This window comes from Centroberyx gerrardi, chromosome 16 (assembly GCF_048128805.1).
Source record: "Centroberyx gerrardi isolate f3 chromosome 16, fCenGer3.hap1.cur.20231027, whole genome shotgun sequence".
NCBI classification, from domain to species: Eukaryota; Metazoa; Chordata; class Actinopteri; order Beryciformes; family Berycidae; genus Centroberyx; species Centroberyx gerrardi.
Genome location: NC_136012.1, coordinates 11,794,064 through 11,814,316, shown reverse-complemented (window position 1 = coordinate 11,814,316; position 20,253 = coordinate 11,794,064). Strand labels below are relative to the sequence as shown.

General features: G+C 44.0%; 2 protein-coding genes across 2 annotated transcripts in view; both read left to right on the top strand.

Moving 5' to 3' along the window:
* ndst1a (N-deacetylase/N-sulfotransferase (heparan glucosaminyl) 1a) overlaps positions 1-8,240 on the top strand; it is a 38,866-nt gene extending 30,626 nt beyond the window's left edge. Inside the window, exons 4-15 of the mRNA XM_071905872.2 lie at positions 675-762; positions 1,118-1,272; positions 1,473-1,658; positions 2,766-2,894; positions 3,039-3,221; positions 3,890-3,986; positions 4,341-4,464; positions 4,566-4,740; positions 5,003-5,173; positions 5,285-5,394; positions 5,851-5,953; positions 6,095-8,240. Coding sequence (XP_071761973.1) covers positions 675-762; positions 1,118-1,272; positions 1,473-1,658; positions 2,766-2,894; positions 3,039-3,221; positions 3,890-3,986; positions 4,341-4,464; positions 4,566-4,740; positions 5,003-5,173; positions 5,285-5,394; positions 5,851-5,953; positions 6,095-6,214 — 1,641 coding nt within the window. The 3' untranslated portion in view covers positions 6,215-8,240. The remainder of the gene's footprint in view (positions 1-674; positions 763-1,117; positions 1,273-1,472; positions 1,659-2,765; positions 2,895-3,038; positions 3,222-3,889; positions 3,987-4,340; positions 4,465-4,565; positions 4,741-5,002; positions 5,174-5,284; positions 5,395-5,850; positions 5,954-6,094) is intronic.
* Positions 8,241-9,268: 1,028 nt separating this feature from the next.
* cd74a (CD74 molecule, major histocompatibility complex, class II invariant chain a) lies at positions 9,269-13,985 on the top strand. Its single transcript, XM_071905873.2, has 9 exons — positions 9,269-9,503; positions 10,388-10,557; positions 11,533-11,633; positions 11,880-11,936; positions 12,047-12,130; positions 12,215-12,296; positions 12,831-13,031; positions 13,135-13,197; positions 13,289-13,985. Exons 1-9 carry the CDS (start codon positions 9,415-9,417, stop codon positions 13,303-13,305), a joined length of 864 nt encoding a protein of 287 aa, XP_071761974.1. The 5' UTR covers positions 9,269-9,414; the 3' UTR covers positions 13,306-13,985.
* The last annotated feature ends 6,268 nt before the right edge of the window (positions 13,986-20,253 follow it).

The following is a 20,253-nucleotide window of genomic DNA, read 5'->3' as shown; positions in this document are numbered from 1 at the left end:
AGGAATCCAGAAGTTGCCCCCCACACACACACTGCTGCGCTGTCCTCTGCTAGTCACATAGAAACCCCTTCCTCTCCCTCCAATTCCGCTTCTGAATGTGTTCGTCCCAGTAGGCCGCTCAAAGCTGACAGGCCCCAGCGCTCACACTGTCACAGAAGCTCCACAGCCATGAATATTTCAGGGGCCCAGAGACACACAAAGAATATCGGAGAGCTCCTTGCTGGCGTCCCCTCAGAGTGGAACAGACCCCCTCACATGTGCAGGCGGGCGGGGTGGAGAAAAACTTGGGGAAGAGGCATCAAGGCTTTCTCACTGGCAGCACATTAGGAATGAATCACACCCTGACAAGAGACGGAGAAATCTGAGAGAGTGAGAGAGAGAGAGAGAGAGAGAGTGTGTGTGTGTGTGTGTGTGTGTGTGTGCGCTTGGATTCTCATCCAGTGTGGAGATCAAATGAAACAAACACCCAAATCAGAGGAGAGGAAAATATCAAACAGAATGAAGGAGAGGAGTGAGGCAACTGGGGGTGGATGCTGGATGTGTACTAAAAGAAACTTGCCGAATAAAATTCTCTGTGTGTCGTGTGTGTGTATATGTGTACTGAGATGTTAATACACCAATATGAGTGCATCATGTATTGACTCGTTGCCCTTCCCTCCACCCCGATGTTGCAGGCCCTGCTGGAGACCCAGAGGGAGCTGCGAACCCATGTGCCCAACTTCACCTTCAACCTGGGCTTCTCAGGGAAATTCTTTCATGCTGGTAAGATGTTGTGGCCTCTGGAGAGAATGTGAACAAACTCCTCTCCTGGTCTGTTCCTCTTCTTCTCCCTCGTGCCTCAATCTCATTTCTTCCACTGCTCTTTTCCCTCATGCCTCACTCTCGTATTTGACCTTTCTTCTTCCGCTGACCGTTTTTCTGCCACTCCTCATTTCTTCCCACTCCCTTCACTGACCCCATTCCACCTTTGCCACTGCTGAAACTCTCTCTGCCTCCCCTCCTCGGTTGGTCCCCATCCTTTCTTTACCCCCTCCTCCTCCTACCAATCACCCCCGATGTTTCTGTTTACTTCCCTCGTCCTTCCTCCAACCTCTCTCTCTCCATCTCTTGCGTCCAGGCTCTGATGAGGAGGACCTGGGAGATGACCTGCTGCTGTCCTACGTGAAGGAGTTCTGGTGGTTCCCTCACATGTGGAGCCACATGCAGCCCCATCTATTCCACAACCAGTCCGTGCTGGCTGAGCAGATGCTGCTCAACAAGAAATTTGCCATGGTGAGTCACAGGGGCAAAGGGCAGATCTCAGCTTTGGGCTTGCATTGTGATCTAATGCTAGTATTGCAACTTATTCCCCCTTCCTTGTTCAAATAGCAGGCGGTCATAGGCATGGTGTTAATGCTTATTTTTGTGGATTTGATGTCTTGATGAATCTTCCCGTCTCCCAACCCCTCCCTCTCACTCTTCCCACCCTCCAGGAGCATGGCATCCCCACTAACATGGGCTACGCGGTGGCGCCCCACCACTCGGGGGTCTACCCTGTCCACATGCAGCTGTACGACGCGTGGAAGAAGGTGTGGGGCATCAAGGTGACCAGCACAGAGGAATACCCCCACCTGAAGCCCGCCCGCTTCCGACGAGGCTTCATCCACAGCGGCATCAGCGTAAGATCACACACACTAACCCGCACACATAAGGCCTCATTATCTCTTTGCCTCTGGTCCCATCTCTTTCCCTCCACTCGGCTTTTCAGTGTCCGTTGCCCTTTGTAGTTTGTTTATTCTCCAGCTATGAATCTCTGTGAGTGTTCTCTTCTATCTGCAGCTGCGCTAGTCATCGTTCATTTACCATCTCTCCATCTCCACTTCCCTGCCGTTCTTTTGTGTTTAATCTCTCCACGTCCTCTCTTAATGCCCAGCGTTTTCTCACCACGCTGCCTCTGCCCATCACGTTCCCTCCGCCTCTTCTCCTCTCATGTCTTTTCCCCTGAGATGTTGAACAGCGTCTCGGTTGTATTTATATCGCCGCGGCAACACCGGCGTCGAGGAAGGCAATCGTCTCATTAATCCTATCGGCCAGTTGGGTTTCTTCTACAGAGTGGGAGATGATAACGTAGTCAAGTCAACTGTTCTTGCCGTTAGACGCCTCTTTCAGTCGGCTTCAGCACCACGACGGTGACTGACACCTCTGGAAGCGGCACAGCAAATGTTTGCACACAACCAATCACTGAAATGTCAACACCCCAAAACTGCCTTATTCTGCTTGACGCCGCTTGCCGGTACTAGTAAATATAAAGCTTCAGCATACCAGGGCAAAATTAAAGCTGAATAGATTACAGTCAAGAAGTTCAAAGAATTGAAAAAAATGACCTTCAGTGCTGATGGGAAACAGTGCGGCCTCAGTCCGGTTCCTTTGTAGTGTCGGCATTCACTCGGGCTATGTGGTCTCAGCGCTCTATTCTCGTCCTTGAGATAGAGCACTCTGAATGGACAGTCTCCACTGCTTACTGATGATTGATATTCAGTTCCCCAGACACTCCAAACTGTAAACGCATTTCCATGAATTTCCATATAGACTCAGAGTGGATAAGAGGTTTGCTTTGGCTAGATGAGCTGCATAATATGAATGTTATTGAAAGCAAACAATGTCTGGGGCAATCGCCTGGAGTATTGACAGCTCTGCACTCAGCGGAGCTCTGACGTGTGTGCGTTTGTTTGAGTGCCTGCCTTTTGTGTTTTTGGTTTGGTAACTTTTATGTGTTTGTATTGCAGGTGCTGCCCAGGCAGACATGTGGTCTGTTCACACACACTATCTTCTACAAAGACTACCCAGTGAGTCCTAACGAGTTGGACAAGCTCATCAATGGAGGAGAACTGTTCCTCACTGTTCTTCTAAACCCTGTGAGTCAAACGCATGAACGCAGCACAGCCTACGTCTTGTATACTTACAAACTTACTTAAGCGCCGGCGTAAATTGAAATTCAAACCACATTCATTTTACCTATCTTTTTCTTTCCTACTCTCCCTCTACCTCCCCATCCACAGATTAGCATCTTCATGACCCACTTGTCCAACTATGGGAATGATCGCCTGGGGCTGTACACCTTTAAGAGTCTGGTGAAGTTCGTCCAGACATGGACCAACCTGAAGCTGCAGACCCTGCCTCCTATCCAGCTGGCCCAGAAATACTTCAGCCTCTTCCCCTCCGAGAGAGATCCCCTCTGGCAGGTGAGTGGAAGGAGATACTTGAGTTAGGGTCATATGGTCAAAATATCATATCAGGTTTTTTTTATTACTTTTAGCAGTATAGCCAGATTTGGCATTGTTAGACATCATATTGATGTTTTTTTTTCTAGCAACATTTTAATCATGCAGCCCTCATTCAAAATGGTATAGCCTATTCACATCTAATTTCCATCATAGACGCTTGATAATAATAGCAATGAAATAAAATATCATTAATAATGGTATTATAAGAAACATACTCTTGCATAATGTCATATCAGTATACCTTGAAATATGATATATTAGCCTAGCCATTGCTTGAATCCTTAGCAGTCCTTATGCACAAACTTGGACAGCGTGTGTTTGACTGGTAATTGGCGGTTTGAGGGTAGATGAAGAGGGGACGTCATTACCCTTATTAACATCATTTATTAAATGCATCCCCTTTGTTAACTGTAGAACATGGGAGTGAAAACAACGGTTAACCTGCTTCCTCTTGCCCTTTTTAAATTTGACTCTTCTACGTAATAGCATTGCGATTGTTAGCAATTTCATGCAGTATTTCCAGCCCCAGATTCAAACCTGTTTGGTTTAGCTTTTATCTATTTATTTATTTTTTTTTAGGAATGCAGAAATAAAGCAAATGATTGTTTGTCTTTTTGCGGCTACAGGATCCTTGTGAGGACAAAAGGCACAAGGACATCTGGTCCAAAGAGAAAACATGTGACCGCTTCCCCAAGCTGCTTGTCATCGGGCCTCAGAAGACGGGTGAGACGCAGTACTTCAACACCCTCTACAGGACATAGTTGTAAATTAAATCAGACGCTTCTAGCTTGGTGGGAAGCAGAAGTGTCATGTTCTAACTGGTATGAATTTCATGTTTTGATTACTGATCAGAACAACAGGAATATGAGATGAACAATCAGATAGCCATCAGTTGACCAATGAACCTGACCAGGAGGGATTTGGCTTGATACTAGAGTCAGCTGGGTTTTGTTAATGCTTTTGCATCTGTGTAAAACCTTACAGTATTTACTAATGATATGCACTCTTTTATACCTCTTGCTTCTTTCTCTCTCTTTGCCCTCTCCCTCTTATCTACACCAATGTCTGATCTCCCAGGGACGACAGCACTCTACCTGTTTCTTGGCATGCACCCCGACCTGACCAGTAACTACCCCAGCAAGGAGACCTTTGAAGAGATCCAGTTCTTCAATGGGCACAACTACCACAGAGGCATCGACTGGTAAGAAACACCCGGCTTACAGGGAATTTATTGCAACTGGACCACATCAGCTTCAACTGCTTATAACACTTTGTATGTGTTTTGTATTTGTTCTCTGCCAGGTACATGGACTACTTCCCCCTGCCCTCCAACACCAGTTCAGACTACTACTTTGAGAAGAGTGCCAACTACTTTGACTCTGAGGTGGCTGCTCAGAGGGCCGCAGCTCTCCTGCCCAAAGCCAAGATCATCACCATCCTGATCAACCCAGCTGACAGAGCGTACTCTTGGTACCAGGTCTGTCAAGCAACCCTCAATCAATAAATAACTCATAATCATAGTGTATGTTAAATATCAAAGTCTAAGATCTTACACTATTCTTCACTGTTCTGTTTATCTTTGTCTGGAAACCTTTGCAAAGTCATTGTACTATAATTAGCTTATTTTAGATTCTTCTTCACTATAGATAGATATTGTATACAATGCAGAGGTGTAATGATACATACAGTAAATGCACAGATAAACCAGTCTCACGCTGCACCTCTCTGTCTGCCCACAGCACCAAAGAGCCCATGATGACCCGGTGGCGTTGAAATACTCCTTCCATGATGTCATCACAGCAGGCCACGACTCTCCGGTCAAACTACGGGTCCTGCAGAACCGCTGTCTGGTGCCGGGCTGGTACGCCATCCACCTGGAGCGCTGGCTCAACCACTACCACTCCAGCCAGGTACCGTGGGTGCGTGTGTGCGGGTGTATTTTCAGTTTATGAGCACATACGGGACGACACGACAGCACCGTCCTGTTCTGATATACGAGCCTGTCTGTGCCTCTTCCCCAGTTGCTGGTCTTGGACGGCCAGATGCTGAAGACTGAGCCAGCCTCAGTCATGGATAAAATCCAGAAATTCCTGGGCCTGGCCAACGCTGTCAACTACCACAAGATCCTGGCGTGAGTGTCCGCTTTCACCTCACATCATCACAACATAATCCCCCCTTTCAGCTGCCAAGTTTACAGATTAATTTGCACATTAATATATAACTTCAGATTTCTCAGGATGCATCAGTACACAGTTTGCTCTGGTTACTCATCCAACAGCCTCAAATTTCTAAGCTTCTCTGAAAACAGTCGATCTTAAAAAGAGATGTTTGATGTTCTGCACCAGACAATTCCAAATAAATTGAGTTTTTTCAGGTGTGTAGCAGGTAAAACGAGGCAGAGATGTGAAAGCTGTGTATTATGCATCTATAGCAGGAATCAAGTGCTGCTCCTACTTTGTCATATAAAGCAGTCATTTGTTTGCTTGCTTGACAAATTTAGAATTGTTTGTGGGGTAGCTGTAGGGAGGCGTTAAGTGGGAACAGTAAATTTGAATACTGAGTTCTATAATCTTACTCTTATGTACAGGTTCGACCCTAAGAAAGGCTTCTGGTGTCAGCTGCTGGAGGGCGGGAAGACCAAGTGTTTGGGGAAGAGTAAAGGGCGCAGATACCCTGACATGGACCCTGAGGTACGAAGAGTCGTAAGCTTATCACTTTAACATATACACTGTACCATCTGTTACTAATTCACCTATGCGTTGTAGCATTTTCTTTATTTTTGCAAGGTTTTCAAATGTGATTTCATCGTACCTCTTCTCTCCCTCCATCAGTCCCAGACGTTCCTCAGGGAGTACTATCGGGATCACAACATTGAGCTGTCCAAGCTGCTGTACAGGATGGGCCAGCCGCTGCCCAGCTGGCTCCGAGAGGAGTTGGTCCACACCAGGTAGCAGCACCCAGCGGGAGACCACAGCTCCACAGACTGAACCACAGCTCAGCCCCCCCCCCCCCCGGGGGAATTTGGCCGTGTATGACGGGAGCAGCCCAAGAAGTCGAAGATCCCAAGCGGTTTTGAAAGAGACTGAAATCTATCAAAATGGAGATTTGAACATGGGTTGCCCACCCAGAACTCAAAACTTGTTGTGATCTTCACAAGATGGATGGGGCACAAGTGGGTGGTAAGGGAGAAGAGAGCATAATAACTGGTGGGGGAAGGGAGCATAGTTGCTTTCAGCTTCTAAGTGCACTCCCCGCTCTCCCTTGTCCTTCGAGATGCCTCCATCCTCACAAAGGAATAAACAGAAACGTGGAAGCCACATGACGGCCTCCACCGTGTTTTCAAGCAGAGGGGAAGGCACAGTGACACACAGGGCGGAGGTTAAGTGTTCAGTAATCATATCCCTGCTCTCCTTAATCAGGCCGCCTCTTCCTCACATGAACTCAAAGCTTCAGCTTGAAATCTAAGGAAGGAAAGAAGTCTGAACCTTGACCGGTCGTCACAGTGCCAGCTCCGAGGAAAGGAGCGGAATACACTTGAACACACAACCATCTGTGTCTCCAGCCATGAGTTGTGTTGTATGGAGCACATTAGAACAGGCAGTGTAAAATGTATGGAGATAGATGAGAGCTTGATTGACAGAAAGGCATTAGTTGCAGATGCCTTTGGTAATTAAAGGATTTGTGTGGGAGCAGAATGGGACATCTGGAGTATTGACTCAGGCTACATGTTGTAGCCTTATTTGATAGGCCTTGGTAGAATCTAGTTATCGCATTTACAAGTGCCAGGACAGAATCTTCATCAAAATATTATTACATGGACATTTGAGGGTTCTTTTCTTTTTTTTTTTTCTTTTTTTTTTAAAGATAGTTTTTTTTTTTTTTTTACTCAGATTTTATTTGTTTTAACTTTTTCTATGATGCTGTTGGTAACGCATTATTGTAGAATGTACCACAAAACAAAACATGTTAGTTTCAGTTTCGTCATAGAGGCCAGATGTACAGTAGGCTGGTTTGTTAAACTGTTGTTTTATTCTTCCCTTTAGTCATTTCCAGGACCATGGAACTGGCTAAAGCAGGAACGGTCGGATAAATGTCGAAAGCACAATTATTTAAGGCACGCGAGTGAACACCAGTTCACAGCATACCGGTTATCGGAAAGCACACTCACGAAATGCATCCTACTACAATCTGTGAAGATGACCATAAGCTAGCTATGTTAAATAAGCACTCTGGTTCAAGAGGTTCAAGTAGAGTGTACAGAGCAAGATCATCCATCTAGTACCGCAGTATCAACATTGGGTTTTTATGTCAAACCTGTAGATTTTGTCCTCTGTTTCATTTCATTTAGCAGATGATCTTTTAAGTTTTGGGGGGAAAAAATGTTGTCTCTGGGAAAAACGTGTAAAGATGCCAGGCAGACCAACAGTATGACTTGTAGACCATACGGGCGTTTGGTTGCCGGTCAAGGTATTACCACTGCAACTAGATGTCAAGCATAGATAACAAAAGCTGCTCTTATTGCAATAGTTTTGTACAATGTTCTGACGTAATAACGATGCACATGTTGGTCCTTTTGTTTCCTGACTTTGTAATGTACATAATACGCAACCCTTGGTAGACCTAAATTATTATGAATGTGTTTGGGTTTACACTCTCCATCAGCCCCTTCTCACAGTGTGAAGTGTCCGTGCTGTGCGAAGGGGGAGGGGGGGGGAGTGCGTTGTTGCCGTTCGGATTATTTCATTGTATGGAGGTATGTCGATAAGATTGTTCCCTCTCACATCCTCTCACTGCCAACTATTGTACAGAGGTACTGGATCTCTCCATATAAAGTATTAAGTGATAACACATAACAGCAACGATGGTACTAATCTCCTGGACTGTATGATAAAGATTTGTAATTGTTGTCAATAATTTTTACAGTGTAACTAATATTGTCGGTGCTTTTTAATTTGCAAATAAAACACCACTGTATTTTTCAGTAGTTGGATCTTTTTTTTTTGGCTTTCTTTTCTCAGTCACCCAGAGTCTATTTTGTTATTCAGGGTCACACTCACTTCAAAGGGAGATGCAGGTAAGCCAGTTTTAGTCCAAAAGCACACAGAGGGGATTTCTAAAGGGCTGAGAACTCAAATAGGTGGCTGCTTTCTGCCATCTGGCTAGAAATTGGCTGAAGGCTGGATGAGAGTTTTAATTTGTCTTTTGGTTTCATTTTGTAATGCAGTACTCGTTCGATATGAAATATAATACAGCCTGAACCTCTTACAAACCCTTATGCAGCATATAAGCCAGTAAATAGAATATTGCCTAGTTTCTTTTGGCAATTTATTGATGCTTGTCGCGTTGCACCTAACTTTGAACTAAAGGAACATCTAGTTGTCGCTCCTGTTTTTCTGGTTTTGGAATCCTCACTTCCTTGTGGGGAAAATACCCAACATTCACAGCAGAGGAAAGGAATTCTCTGCAGTTCTAGTAAAGCTGAGCAGCAGGCAGCCTTAAGAAAGATCTTGTCTCAAAGGATTGTTATTTTTTTAATCATCCTTTGTATTCTGGACTACATGTTAAATTAAAGTTTAGAGTTTAAGCTCCTTCTCCACTCTAGTAGTTCATTTTTGCCCAGTCCAATATAATTTCTAAATGTTTCTGAATCCCATTATGAACTGAGATTTGAAGGAGCAGCAGCATGTTTTCTCATAGTTATAACAGCCTTTTATTTTACAGCACTATGTAACTTGGAGTAACTGTGAGAAAAGTGCATTTTATCAGTAGCAGCAGTAGTAGTACTAAATGTATTACAAAAAGTAGTAAAAGTATTTCTTATTTTCATTATTAAGGCTTACATTTCCAAGCAGTTTAAAGACATTTGAAGATGCATAAATCTCATTTTATCATTTCACAGTTGTCTGCCTCTATCAACAAGTGATGCTGGCGCCGGTTGACCAATAGCAGCGCAGAGCTGCTAGAAAGTGACCCAGCCCACAGCACCTTAAAATCTGGGGCTTTCCACTGCTCAGCACCTTTCACTTCATATTTCCCAGGAACCTGTCTGTGTCCACAGTCCTTCCTTATTTACAGGCTATTTATCGGCTTCTCGGTGCGGACACTGTCCAGTTATCTGTGTTGAAGAAGGTGAGAGGAACTTGCAAGAGTAATGGACCGCTCTCCAGAAGATGCTCCTCTGGCCACGGGCAGCCTGGCGGGCAGTGAGGAGGCCCTGGTTCTCCCTGGAAGACCCCGAGGGTGAGACTCGAGCAGCCTGCTGCCACACATGAGACTAAATGCAACAGTCATTCCTTCGTTTAATCTTTGCTAGTAAATCACGGCCCATTGCATATATGGCTTAACAAAATTCTGAAATTTAATTTAAATATAGAACTGTAAATGTTAAAAAAAAAAAAAAAAAGTCTCCTTAAAACTGTTTATTTAAGGTAACTGACATGCAACACTACAGGTGAAACTTTTTTTTCCTTTTTTTTTTTAAACCTATGACTCATTTAGATAGCACCTATAGACAACATAGAGAGTAAAGTTTGTATGAGGCGGAACAGTTCATTAATAACTGAATGTCGTTATTGCATTGCGCCTTTTTATACTTATTTAAATAATTTATACCGTTTAAAAGATGTTTATACATGTTTAATAACTAGTACTCAGAAATCCTGACACTTCCCCTTGCATTAGCAGAAGGCGTCTGCCTAGTAACTCGTGATGCTCTCATGCTATTGGCTCATAATGGGCAGCAGACAAAAACATTGGGCTGTATTTACATATTAGGGTTTAATTAAGTTATTTGGGATATTTTGGATTATTTTCGACCTACTTAAACACAGAGTTGCAGTATTGTTTTGCTTTTTTTTTAAATGCATATTTTGGATAATCCCATAGTTCTAGGTTTACATAAGGGGCATTTCTTTGTGTTCTGGACTGTCCAAAAGGCAAATCAAAACACCCACACATGCTTTGGAAATGCCACAAACAGGGACTCCCCCAAACCTAGATACTGTAAAAGTTAGTACACTACTTCCCACTAAGACTTTCTGTGAACTTGCTTGTGCCTCATGGTTGCCCCCCTCTCCCCCACTGTTTCATCCTCTTCAAGTCACATGCATATTTCGTCCGACTAGGGCCTCCAACAGCCGTGCGTTCAAGGTGGCGGGGCTGACGACCCTGGCCTGTCTGCTGCTGGCCAGCCAGGTCTTCACCGCCTACCTGGTCTTCAACCAGAAGCAGGAGATCCACTCGCTGCAGAGGAACTCGGAGAACATGCGCAAGCAGCTGACCCGCAGAGCCCAGGGTGAGGGGGGGGAGGAAATAAACTCATAATGATCAAATGGTCTTTTGGGAGGCTGGGCAGTGCCGGTGGGAATGATAGTCTAGTTTATCTGACTTTATATAGAGGTGTGAGAAGGCGTGCATCTTCAGAAATGCGTCGTCTGCCAATAGTGATCTTCATCAGACAGGAGGAAGAGGAGGCTGTAGGACTTGGGAGGCGGAGAGGGAAGTGAGAGTTCGCTTTGAGGAAGGATGTGAAAAGAGAAAGCACCAGAAGGTGTAACACTGTACAGACTACAGAGGGGAAAAATGAGAAGGAAAGAAAAGTATAAGAAATCAGCTGTGCGCTACGTTTATATTCTAATCATCATAAGCATTGAAACAGTCTCATTTAGATTTAGTTTAATATAATATCTAGCAGTCTATTCATCAGGGCTATTTAAGATGTGGCTGGTGAGTTGGTATGAAAACATCTTGTCGTGAGCTTGGTTTAATGATATGTTGCCGGCAGTGTTATAGTTTTGGATTTTTATATATATATATTTTTTATATTTTTATTTAGTTTTTATATTTCTGTAGTCCTCAGCTTTTATTTCAATTTCAGTTTAGATAGTTTTTAGTGTGGGTTCAGTAGTTTTAGGTGGGGTTTTTTCTCAGTTTCAGTTCTAGTTTTAGTGTTTTTGGTACTAAACAATAAATCATGAATTATTTTCCAAATTTATTAACATGAATTTTTCAATTAGTGTTCAGTAAAAACAGTTATCTTTGTTTTACAAGTAGAGAAGATCATTTTACTTCTATTTTAAGTTTTTTTTCCACAAAGTTTTTATTTTATTTCAGCTTGCAACAATGTTTTTTAACACTTAGTTTTCATCTTAGTTTGAGTTTCAGTTTATGATAATAAACAGGGTTGCCGTTCTTAGAGCAGCTACCACCATCTTGTACTCTGGTGTAAAATCCCCAGACTGGTTCATCAGTTTCCCCTTGTCCCCTGCAGCGGCTCCAATGCAGATGCACATGCCCATGAACAGCCTGCCCCTGCTGATGGACTTCACCTCCGATGAAGACCCAAAGACGGCCAAGAAGCAGCCTCTGACAGTAGGTCTCCTTCTGCCTCCATGACAGCTGGCATTAAACTGTGTCTAGGTGCAAGCTCAACAACAAGCTCACATTAAAAAAAAAAAAAGAGACTCGAAATGTCGTCTTGGATTATTCATAATATATGACACCTCCTCGGACGTGAGAATTCATTAAAATGTGAATGAAAACAAACATGAGAAAACACTGAATACCGATCAGTGTTTATTATTCGGAATGTTTGACTCCTCTCTCCCGTCCCACCAGAAGCTGCAGGACACTGCTATTGTGAATGTGGAGAAACTGGTGAAGGACCTCCTGCAGGTATGTTGCACTCAGTATCCTGTGTCTCACCACATTGCCATCCATAAGCATCACTATCAGCTCTGTGGATGTGAGTTGTCGTCATTAAGCTACGGTTATGTTTTGCCCAGAATTCCCAGCTGCCCCAGTTCAACGAGACCTTCCTGGCCAACCTGCAGAGCCTGCAGAAACAGATGGAGGACAGTGAGTGGAAGGTGAAGACACACACACACACACGCACACAGAAACCATCTTGTCAGTTGTATAGCTTCTGTATCTAAATACTGTGTATTCCTCAGGGCTTTGAGTCCTGGATGCGTCACTGGCTGATCTTCCAGATGGCCCAGGAGAAGCCGCCTGCACCCCCCACACCTGAGACAGGTTACTGCAGCCAATCTACCTTTCCCCCCAGCATTACATTAACATTTTAGTCATTTGTTAGCTGACATTCTTATCCAGAGCAATTTACAATGAGTGCAACAGTAGAATAAGATTAATTTCCCTAGATTACCATCAGATTTCCAGCAGCCTACAGGAAGGAGTGCCAGGGTCACGGCCACAGTACCGTGACAATATTCATGTAAGAGAGAAGTGCTGGAAAAGAAATAAAATAAGAGCTAAGGAGAGAGTATGGAGTATGGAGCTTGGCAGTAGCCACAGGAGAATATCATTTGGATTTTTAGGTCACAGTTTAGCCTTTCTCTTCACCTCACCACATCTCCTGCCATATTCACAAACATAGAGTCAGACTAGTTTCAGTTCCTTCTTTCGATCCTTCTACCTCAGTTCTTCAGTTCCTTCTTATCTCAGTAGAAAAAAATCATGTTAGTCCTGCGCTACGCTTAGCGGTAATTAACATCGTCGAAACGGGCCTTTAATGTCCTAACGTCCTCTGCTCTCTCCATCCCTCATCAGCCACTGTCATCCTGACCAAGTGCCAGACGGAGGCGGCTCCTGCAGGCGTGAGGCCCGGTTACTACACGCCGCAGTGTGATGAGCAGGGCCGCTACAAGCCCATGCAGTGCTGGCACAGCACCGGCTACTGCTGGTGCGTGGACGAGAACGGCAACCCCATCGAGGGCACTCAAATCCGCGGCAGGCCCGAATGCCAGAGAGGTAGAGGACACGCTCCCGCCGAATGAAAACTGCACCTGTGTCTTTGCGTGTGCCGAGAACAGTTGACGGCTTTTCCTCATTTTCTGTCCGTTTTCTTTCTTAGCCCCTCGCCGCATGATGGCCGCACCCAGGATGATGCAGCTGAAGTCTTTCAGCACCGAGGAGGGTGAGCGTCTCAGATCAGCTTTTAAAGATCAACAGAGCTTGTATTTGTTGGTGGATACACATCATTGATTCTTTGCGTTTTCTTTTTCCAGACAAGAAAGAGAACTGAACCAAAGCAGTGTCTCTCTTCATCAGCTGATCTTTCCAGACGCATCAGAAGTCAGCTATACATTTTAAGAGCAGGATGTCTTCATGCAGTCCTCCACGCAGTAATGCTGTTTGTGATTCATCAATCATTCTATCATGTAATCTGTCAAATGTAACATTTTTGCTATTCTCATTTTACGCATAGCCTTATGAAATCATATTAAGAGGCCTGTTACATGTTGCTATTTTTATTACATTTTTCTTCATTAATAGACTTATTTTGGGGGTGTTCTCATTGACATTTAAAATCTCTGTCTAGATATTCTGATATTATGAGTGTGAAACCTGTGTAATCGTGTCTCTGAAGCATACTTTAAGAGTGTGACTGTGTGACGAAGTGATTTCTGCGTAGAGGTGTTGGTCGAGAAGGATGAGTAAAGTATGCTGTTTCCCTGACAAAGACTATATTGTTATACCTGTGACTTGAAATAGACATACAATTGGAGAATGTTAAACAAGATCAATTCGTTGTAAAAGCTAACACTGAAATCTAAATAAACCTACATCTGATTAGATATGGTGACATTGCTCACTTATTCCTAATTGGGAGGTTTCACTTTTCTTTTTGTTTTTTCTAGTTTAAAGTTGGTTGGTGACATTGAATTGTAATGAATTTACAGAATAAAACATTACACTGATTAATTCATTCTTTCACTATATGTCCAGCAGCACAATAATCTATAGAAGGTAGAAGCTATCACTTTAATAAATATCACTTTAATAAATACATTCTGCCTTTTGTGTCTGTGTCTGGGAGAATACAGCAATTCTGAAGTATAATTTTAACGAGGCATTCTCAGGCAGATATGATTTCATGACAACCCACTGTTAGACCTTTATCTGTCCCAGTTTCCCAAAGTTAATCCTTGTTCTAAGATTGTCTTTAAGGAGAGACACAAGACACAAGAGATGCAAAACTACCAAGCTGGCACTCAACCCAAAACTTCAAATGAGGTGACATCTTTAAAAACTAAAATAGCAATCAAATTATAGGCAGAGTCCAACGGAAAACCGTGTTGCTTTCTCCCCGGCTGACTCCTTCAGTGGTATTTCCACTGTCCTTGGCCCAGCCTGAGGAGCTGCTGGTGTGAGAGTGTCTCCAGCTGGAGGATGTGTGGCTGCCAGCGTTAACTCAAATCCCTGGAGGCCGGGGGTTTTAGAGGGTGATGTTTGTCCATGTTTTGACTTTTGTGGAGATGTGAGGGGGAAAGAGAAGTGAACACTAACCAACAGCAGAAAAACAGACGTAAGGTGAAAATAAAGTCAGTGAAGCTTGTCATCACCTCCACTTGTTAACGGGACATTGGCACTAGCAGCAGCCAGTCTTCTACAGCTAAAATGACTTGAGGGTAAGTGCCTGATTTGAAGAATCTGAATCTCACATCATTGATGATTTTTTTGACATTGAAATGAAAATGTTAAAACCATGTCTTTTTGGTACTGATAAAAGTCTAGACTTTGGAGATCATGGAACTTTAATGAACCCAGCAGTTCTCAGATGGGATAATTTAGCTTTTTTTTTTTTGCATTTTAAGAATATAGAGCAATGTTGAATAGTAGATGTATGGAGTGGATTTAAACACAATTTGGGAATTGTGGAATTTGGAATACACTGGAAACAATATTCAAAATTCATAGAAACAAAGTCAAGTTCTCAATTCTTTGTTCATTATACTTCAGGGAAATATAGGGAGCAATATGTTTCTACAAATTTGCAAAAATGCCAGACCTCTTCTTTCACCATTGCCTAAATGTGAGCTGGTTTTATGTAATCAGCCTAATATATATCTAACATTCTCTTATCTCTGGATCTACGCATTATCAGGTGTTCCTGACTGTCCTCTACCATGACGGCGAATAAGACAGTGGGTCTACTCCTGCTTTTGGGACATATCTTCACTTTTGTAGCATTGGCGAGGATGGGACCCATTGTGTATGCAGCGCTGTGGTCATCCACACCCCAAAACATCTGGTGACTTGTTTCCAGGCTCTGGAACTGGAGCTGAGGGACGGCAGGCTGGATGGCTTCATGGAGGTTACAGGTGCTGCTTTACAGTTTCCCAAGATACATAAACTAATCTTCAACAACGTCACTATATCCTTTCCATTCATCTCTGCACTGATCCTACTTCTGCCACTGTCTAACATAAATGAGGTTAGCATCGCTTCATCAACTCTAGAAGGTGTGCAGTCTTTGCAGCGTCCGGTGTTCGGCCCTCTCCTCTCTCCAGCTGGAGCCTCTAAGATCAAAGTCCTTCAACTTCAGGATGTAACAGCAGACTCCTCTCTCCTCCAGCCCTCCATCCAGGCTCTCCACCACTGGTTGTTTGGGCCCCTGAAAACTCTTGCTATCGCCCGTTCTGGCCTGGCGGAGATTGAGTGCCGCTGGGCTGGAATGGTAGGGAACCTGGCTCATCTGGATCTGTCAGAGGACCACCTCTCTGACACCAGCCTGCAGAACATCTCGCACTGTTCCTCTCCATCTATTTCATTGCAGGACCTGAAGTCTCTTAGTCTGAGAGACAACCACCTCACCTCCCTGCAGGCACTGTGCACGCTGCCGAGTCTCAGCCCTGCCCTCACCGAACTCGATGTCAGCGGGAACCATTTCTCCACGCTCCACTATCCCCTCTGCCTCCAGGGGGTGAGCGCCCTCGGGACGCTCAATTTATCACCAAGGTCGGCTCGGCCTTCCCTACATCACTGGAAGTACTGGATCTCAGTTATAATGCTCTGGAGGCGTTCCACAGCCCACCACAGGGTGGATGGTAACCGGCTGACCGTCTTGTTGACTGAGACTGAGCCAGGAGTCGGTTTCAGGCGGCTTCAGGTTCTCCTTGCAGGGAGGAACCCTTATCAGTGCGACTGCGCCTTGAAAGAGACTGTCGTCTTCCTGAAGGACACGGACACTGTGTCTGTGGAGGACCGGCCCAAGGGCTTTGTGTGCGCCACACCAGCGGCCCGACAGGGGACTCGGCTAGATGACTTTCTGCCTCTTGAACGATGTGTGAAACCTGCCAGTGGGACACAACGCCCTGGTTCCCCTCTCTGTTTGGTATTCTCTATTGGTTTATTGTCATGCCTGATTTATGTTCTTTGATGTTTACATGAGACAGCATCCTTGTTTGTAATAATACAGAACGTTATTAACAAATGAACCAGTTTCTAATGTCTCAAATACATTTGAGACATAATGTCTTCATCTATCAACAGGATTTGAACATAATGTACCACATTAAAATAAATCTGATTACTTCATACTTGCTTGTAATGTTTTATTCGTCTTATCCCTTACTGTATCACGTTCCAAAATGACATGATGAAGATGGTTAAAGCAAAACATCCCCCTGTCATTTTTACAAAGGATCATTGTTCACGGATGACCTCAGTTTTGAACTTTCTGTCCATCTTGGTAACCGTACCCCCCATCACTCAGACCAGTGAAAGTAGAGTCTGGCTCATTAATAATTCAGACCAGTGTAATCAAATCCAGGTGACCCAGTGCCAATGGTAGACATAAGCATGGGATGCATGGCCACAGATCTCTTCCTCTGTGAACATGGACGTACCCGTAAGTACCGACTGTTTGTCACCATTTGCAGTGTAGAGACTATAGTGGTGTTTAATGACAGTAATGAGACTTTAAGGGAATTTCAGACTGTCTCATGCAAAGTCATTGTATTTTCTGAGTCTCTGACTGGTTTCCCTCTCTGTGCAGATAATATCTGAAGGAGCTGTAAGAGTGGGAGTTGTATTTAAAATCCCAGGTAAAGTAAGGACAAAAATGTGTAAATTGGATTGCTGTCCCTGGGGATTTTCACCTCCAACCGTCACTGTGTTTCTTTGTCTTAATCACAGACACAGAGGGTAGAAATTGTGTAGTTGTTAGTGAAGACAGACATAGTGTGGACTACACATCGGGAAAGGATGAGGTAAAACATTATGTATTTAACTAGAACTAGAAAGTAATTTGCTCTCAGGAAGCTTTTACTGCTTTTACTGTTCTAATGAGCCATGTGTGTTTCAATTAGGAAACAAAGTCTTTCTCATTTGATCAAGTTGCAACTGTGGACAACATTCAGGTATTAAAGAACCTCTGATCATCAGTAATTTACAGCGGTCTAACTGTTCTATCTGAGCTACTCCTTACAGTTTTTCAATCAGTACTAAGTACTATGATGTTTGGAAATTTCCTAATTTAATATAAATCTGCAGAAATTCCACCCTGAGCTCCTCCAGCCCCTCGCTGAGTCTGTATCCTGTGGTTATAATGGAGCGCTGCTGATTGGTGGAAGCTCCAGGTCAGACCAGACAGGCACTCTGATAGACCATGGCATCATCAAACAGGTGGAGTCCAAAACAAAACTACACCCAAAAAGTAGCAGCTTTCATTGACTGTTCAGTGATGACATAAGCCAACTCTATTTTAGGTTTTGACCAATGTGTTTGGTCGTATATCAACAGAAGTGAAAGGAGAATTGTTCACCTCCGTGTCTTTCGTTCAGGTATGTCTCTCTACATTCACAACCCCCTGATCAAAAATCATCTTAGACACAATATCGTGCCAACTAACTTCTGGTGTGTTGCCAGTTTCACCCAGATGGCAGTCCTCTGGATCTCCTGAGCCCCAAAAGACAGGATCTAAAACCTGTGTCTCACCCAGTCCTTGGATGGTGAGCACAGATGAAGTTTCTTCCACTGCCATGTATCGAGATTGACGCAATAACAACAACAAACAAGCGCTTAATACCTTTCTTCTTGTCTCAGTCTTGTAGGAGGGGTGTGTGAAGTGTGTGTGTGCTCAGCAGAAGAGGCCTGTGGTCTTTATGAAACAGGGAGGGAGACACTGAAAGCCAATCCAGGAACTATTTCTAGCAGGTAGGTCACTTAGAGCACAGGTCAAGCAAACTGGCCATGTAATCCATGAACTCAATTACTTTGAATGACTTAATTACACTGGCTAATCACAATAGACTTAAGTGTATAACTGTAGGATGAGTGATTGGATTGTCACTTGGCAGATATGTCACTGTGATTCCTGGCTGTTGTACACGGTGTCATTCATGTTCCCTTTCTTGAAATTTGAGGATGAGTATGTGTCTCTCTACATGTTCATGATATGTGTGTTCCTCAGATGCAGTTCCCTGTTCTCGGTGGCCGTTGAGTGGAGACTCCATGCGGAGAAGGTGGAGTCTGAGTTCTGCCGCAGCAGACTGCAGCTGTTCAGCCTGGCAGGAGGGGCCAGCATGACTGACCTCAGAGGGTCAGTTAGCTATCTATTACATGGGCTGAAGGAACTAGAAACAATATACTATGTCCTCCTAAGCCTTAAAGGCCTACACCAACTGTGGTCACCCATTGGTCATCTTACCAATATCTGAATAGAGGATTGGTACCAAAATCATCTCTGTCTCCGGTAGATAGTTCTGTCCGGTACGCATGCTAACACTTTAGCTTACAGGATGTTAAGTAATTGTAGGCAATTAGCTTTATTCAAAGTATAAAGATAAACCTTTTAGTAATCCAAAGTTGGTATTGTTATTTACTCTATCGCCGGTAGATTCATAACTTCTGAAAACAAAATCTCAATCTTCATCATTAATAAGTCCATTACGAATCAACAGTGCAAAACACTTCAGTTGTCTGGCTAACTTCACTCACTTCCTGTGTAAACAAGTTTCGGGAGAAGATAGATCTTCTGCCATTGAAAGTTCATTCTTTTTGTCATATTTTATGTCTGTTTTACCAATCCCCTAAACATGCCTGACAGGTTTAGACACATCATTAAAATTAACTAACATCCAGCCTTAGAGCTGCTACAAGTTTTAATTTTCTTACTTTTAGGATAATGCTAGTCGCCAACGATTACTTAACATTTTGTATGCTAGTGTTAGCATACGCACCAGACAGAGACACATGCAGAGATGATTTTAGTGCCAATCCTCTCGTCACATATTGGGCACAGTGACCAATGGGCCAAACTCCCAAAGAGAAGTCCTTTAAATTAGTTATAGCAGCATTTTTGAATTCATCAGCTGTTAATAGTATGTGTTGGATTCAACGGTCACTGCCTAACCCCACCCAGAGTCAGCCCACTGGTAAAGGTTCTGGACCAAATCCATCTTGAAGCCACGACTAGCGACAAGCTCCTCCCTTTCCTCCTAAAGGACGCTTTCACGGGAAACAGTAGGACAGTCCTCCTCTACTGCATCCAACCACAAGGTCAGTGGTCAGTCGGTCTTCTGGGCCAATTCCCACCGGGTTACATTATATTCCTTTCAGCACACAATGAGCACAGAGGTTGAATTGATTTAACCTTGTCTCTCCCAAACCCATCAGGTCTCCTGGATGACGAGACCCCCTCTGCCTTAGCTTTGGCCCAGAGGGTGAGAGGTTTGGTAACTAAGGCAGCCGTTGGTCGGTGGTGTCCAAGGGCAACCGAGCAAGAGATCCGAGATAACATCCTGGATCTAAGAACCACGATGATGTCACAGGGGGAACAAGGAGAGCAGACCACCTATAGGCTAGCAGAGCTGACTCAAAATCTGCAGGTAATTTATGGGATGGCGCTTTATGGCTAAATGACACAGTTGTGGTTTCCCGCCGCCTTTCGTAGGAACCTCTTGATTTTACAGCTGATCTGCATTCTGTAACCTCTCCACCAGATTGTGAAAGATCAGTCATGGGAGAAGAGGAGGGAACGGTCAGAGAAGATAAAAGACAAAATAAAGGTTTCTACCTAAAAGTGGAATTTTGCCCACAAATTTACCAAAATGACAACAAACTATGTTCCCTTTGCATGTAATGATGTCATGGGTGTCATGTGTTGCATTGATTTGGCAGGGATGTCAGTCCCCAAACAGCAATCTGCACCTCTCTGGTGATCGCAGCATTGACCAAAGAGAGACCA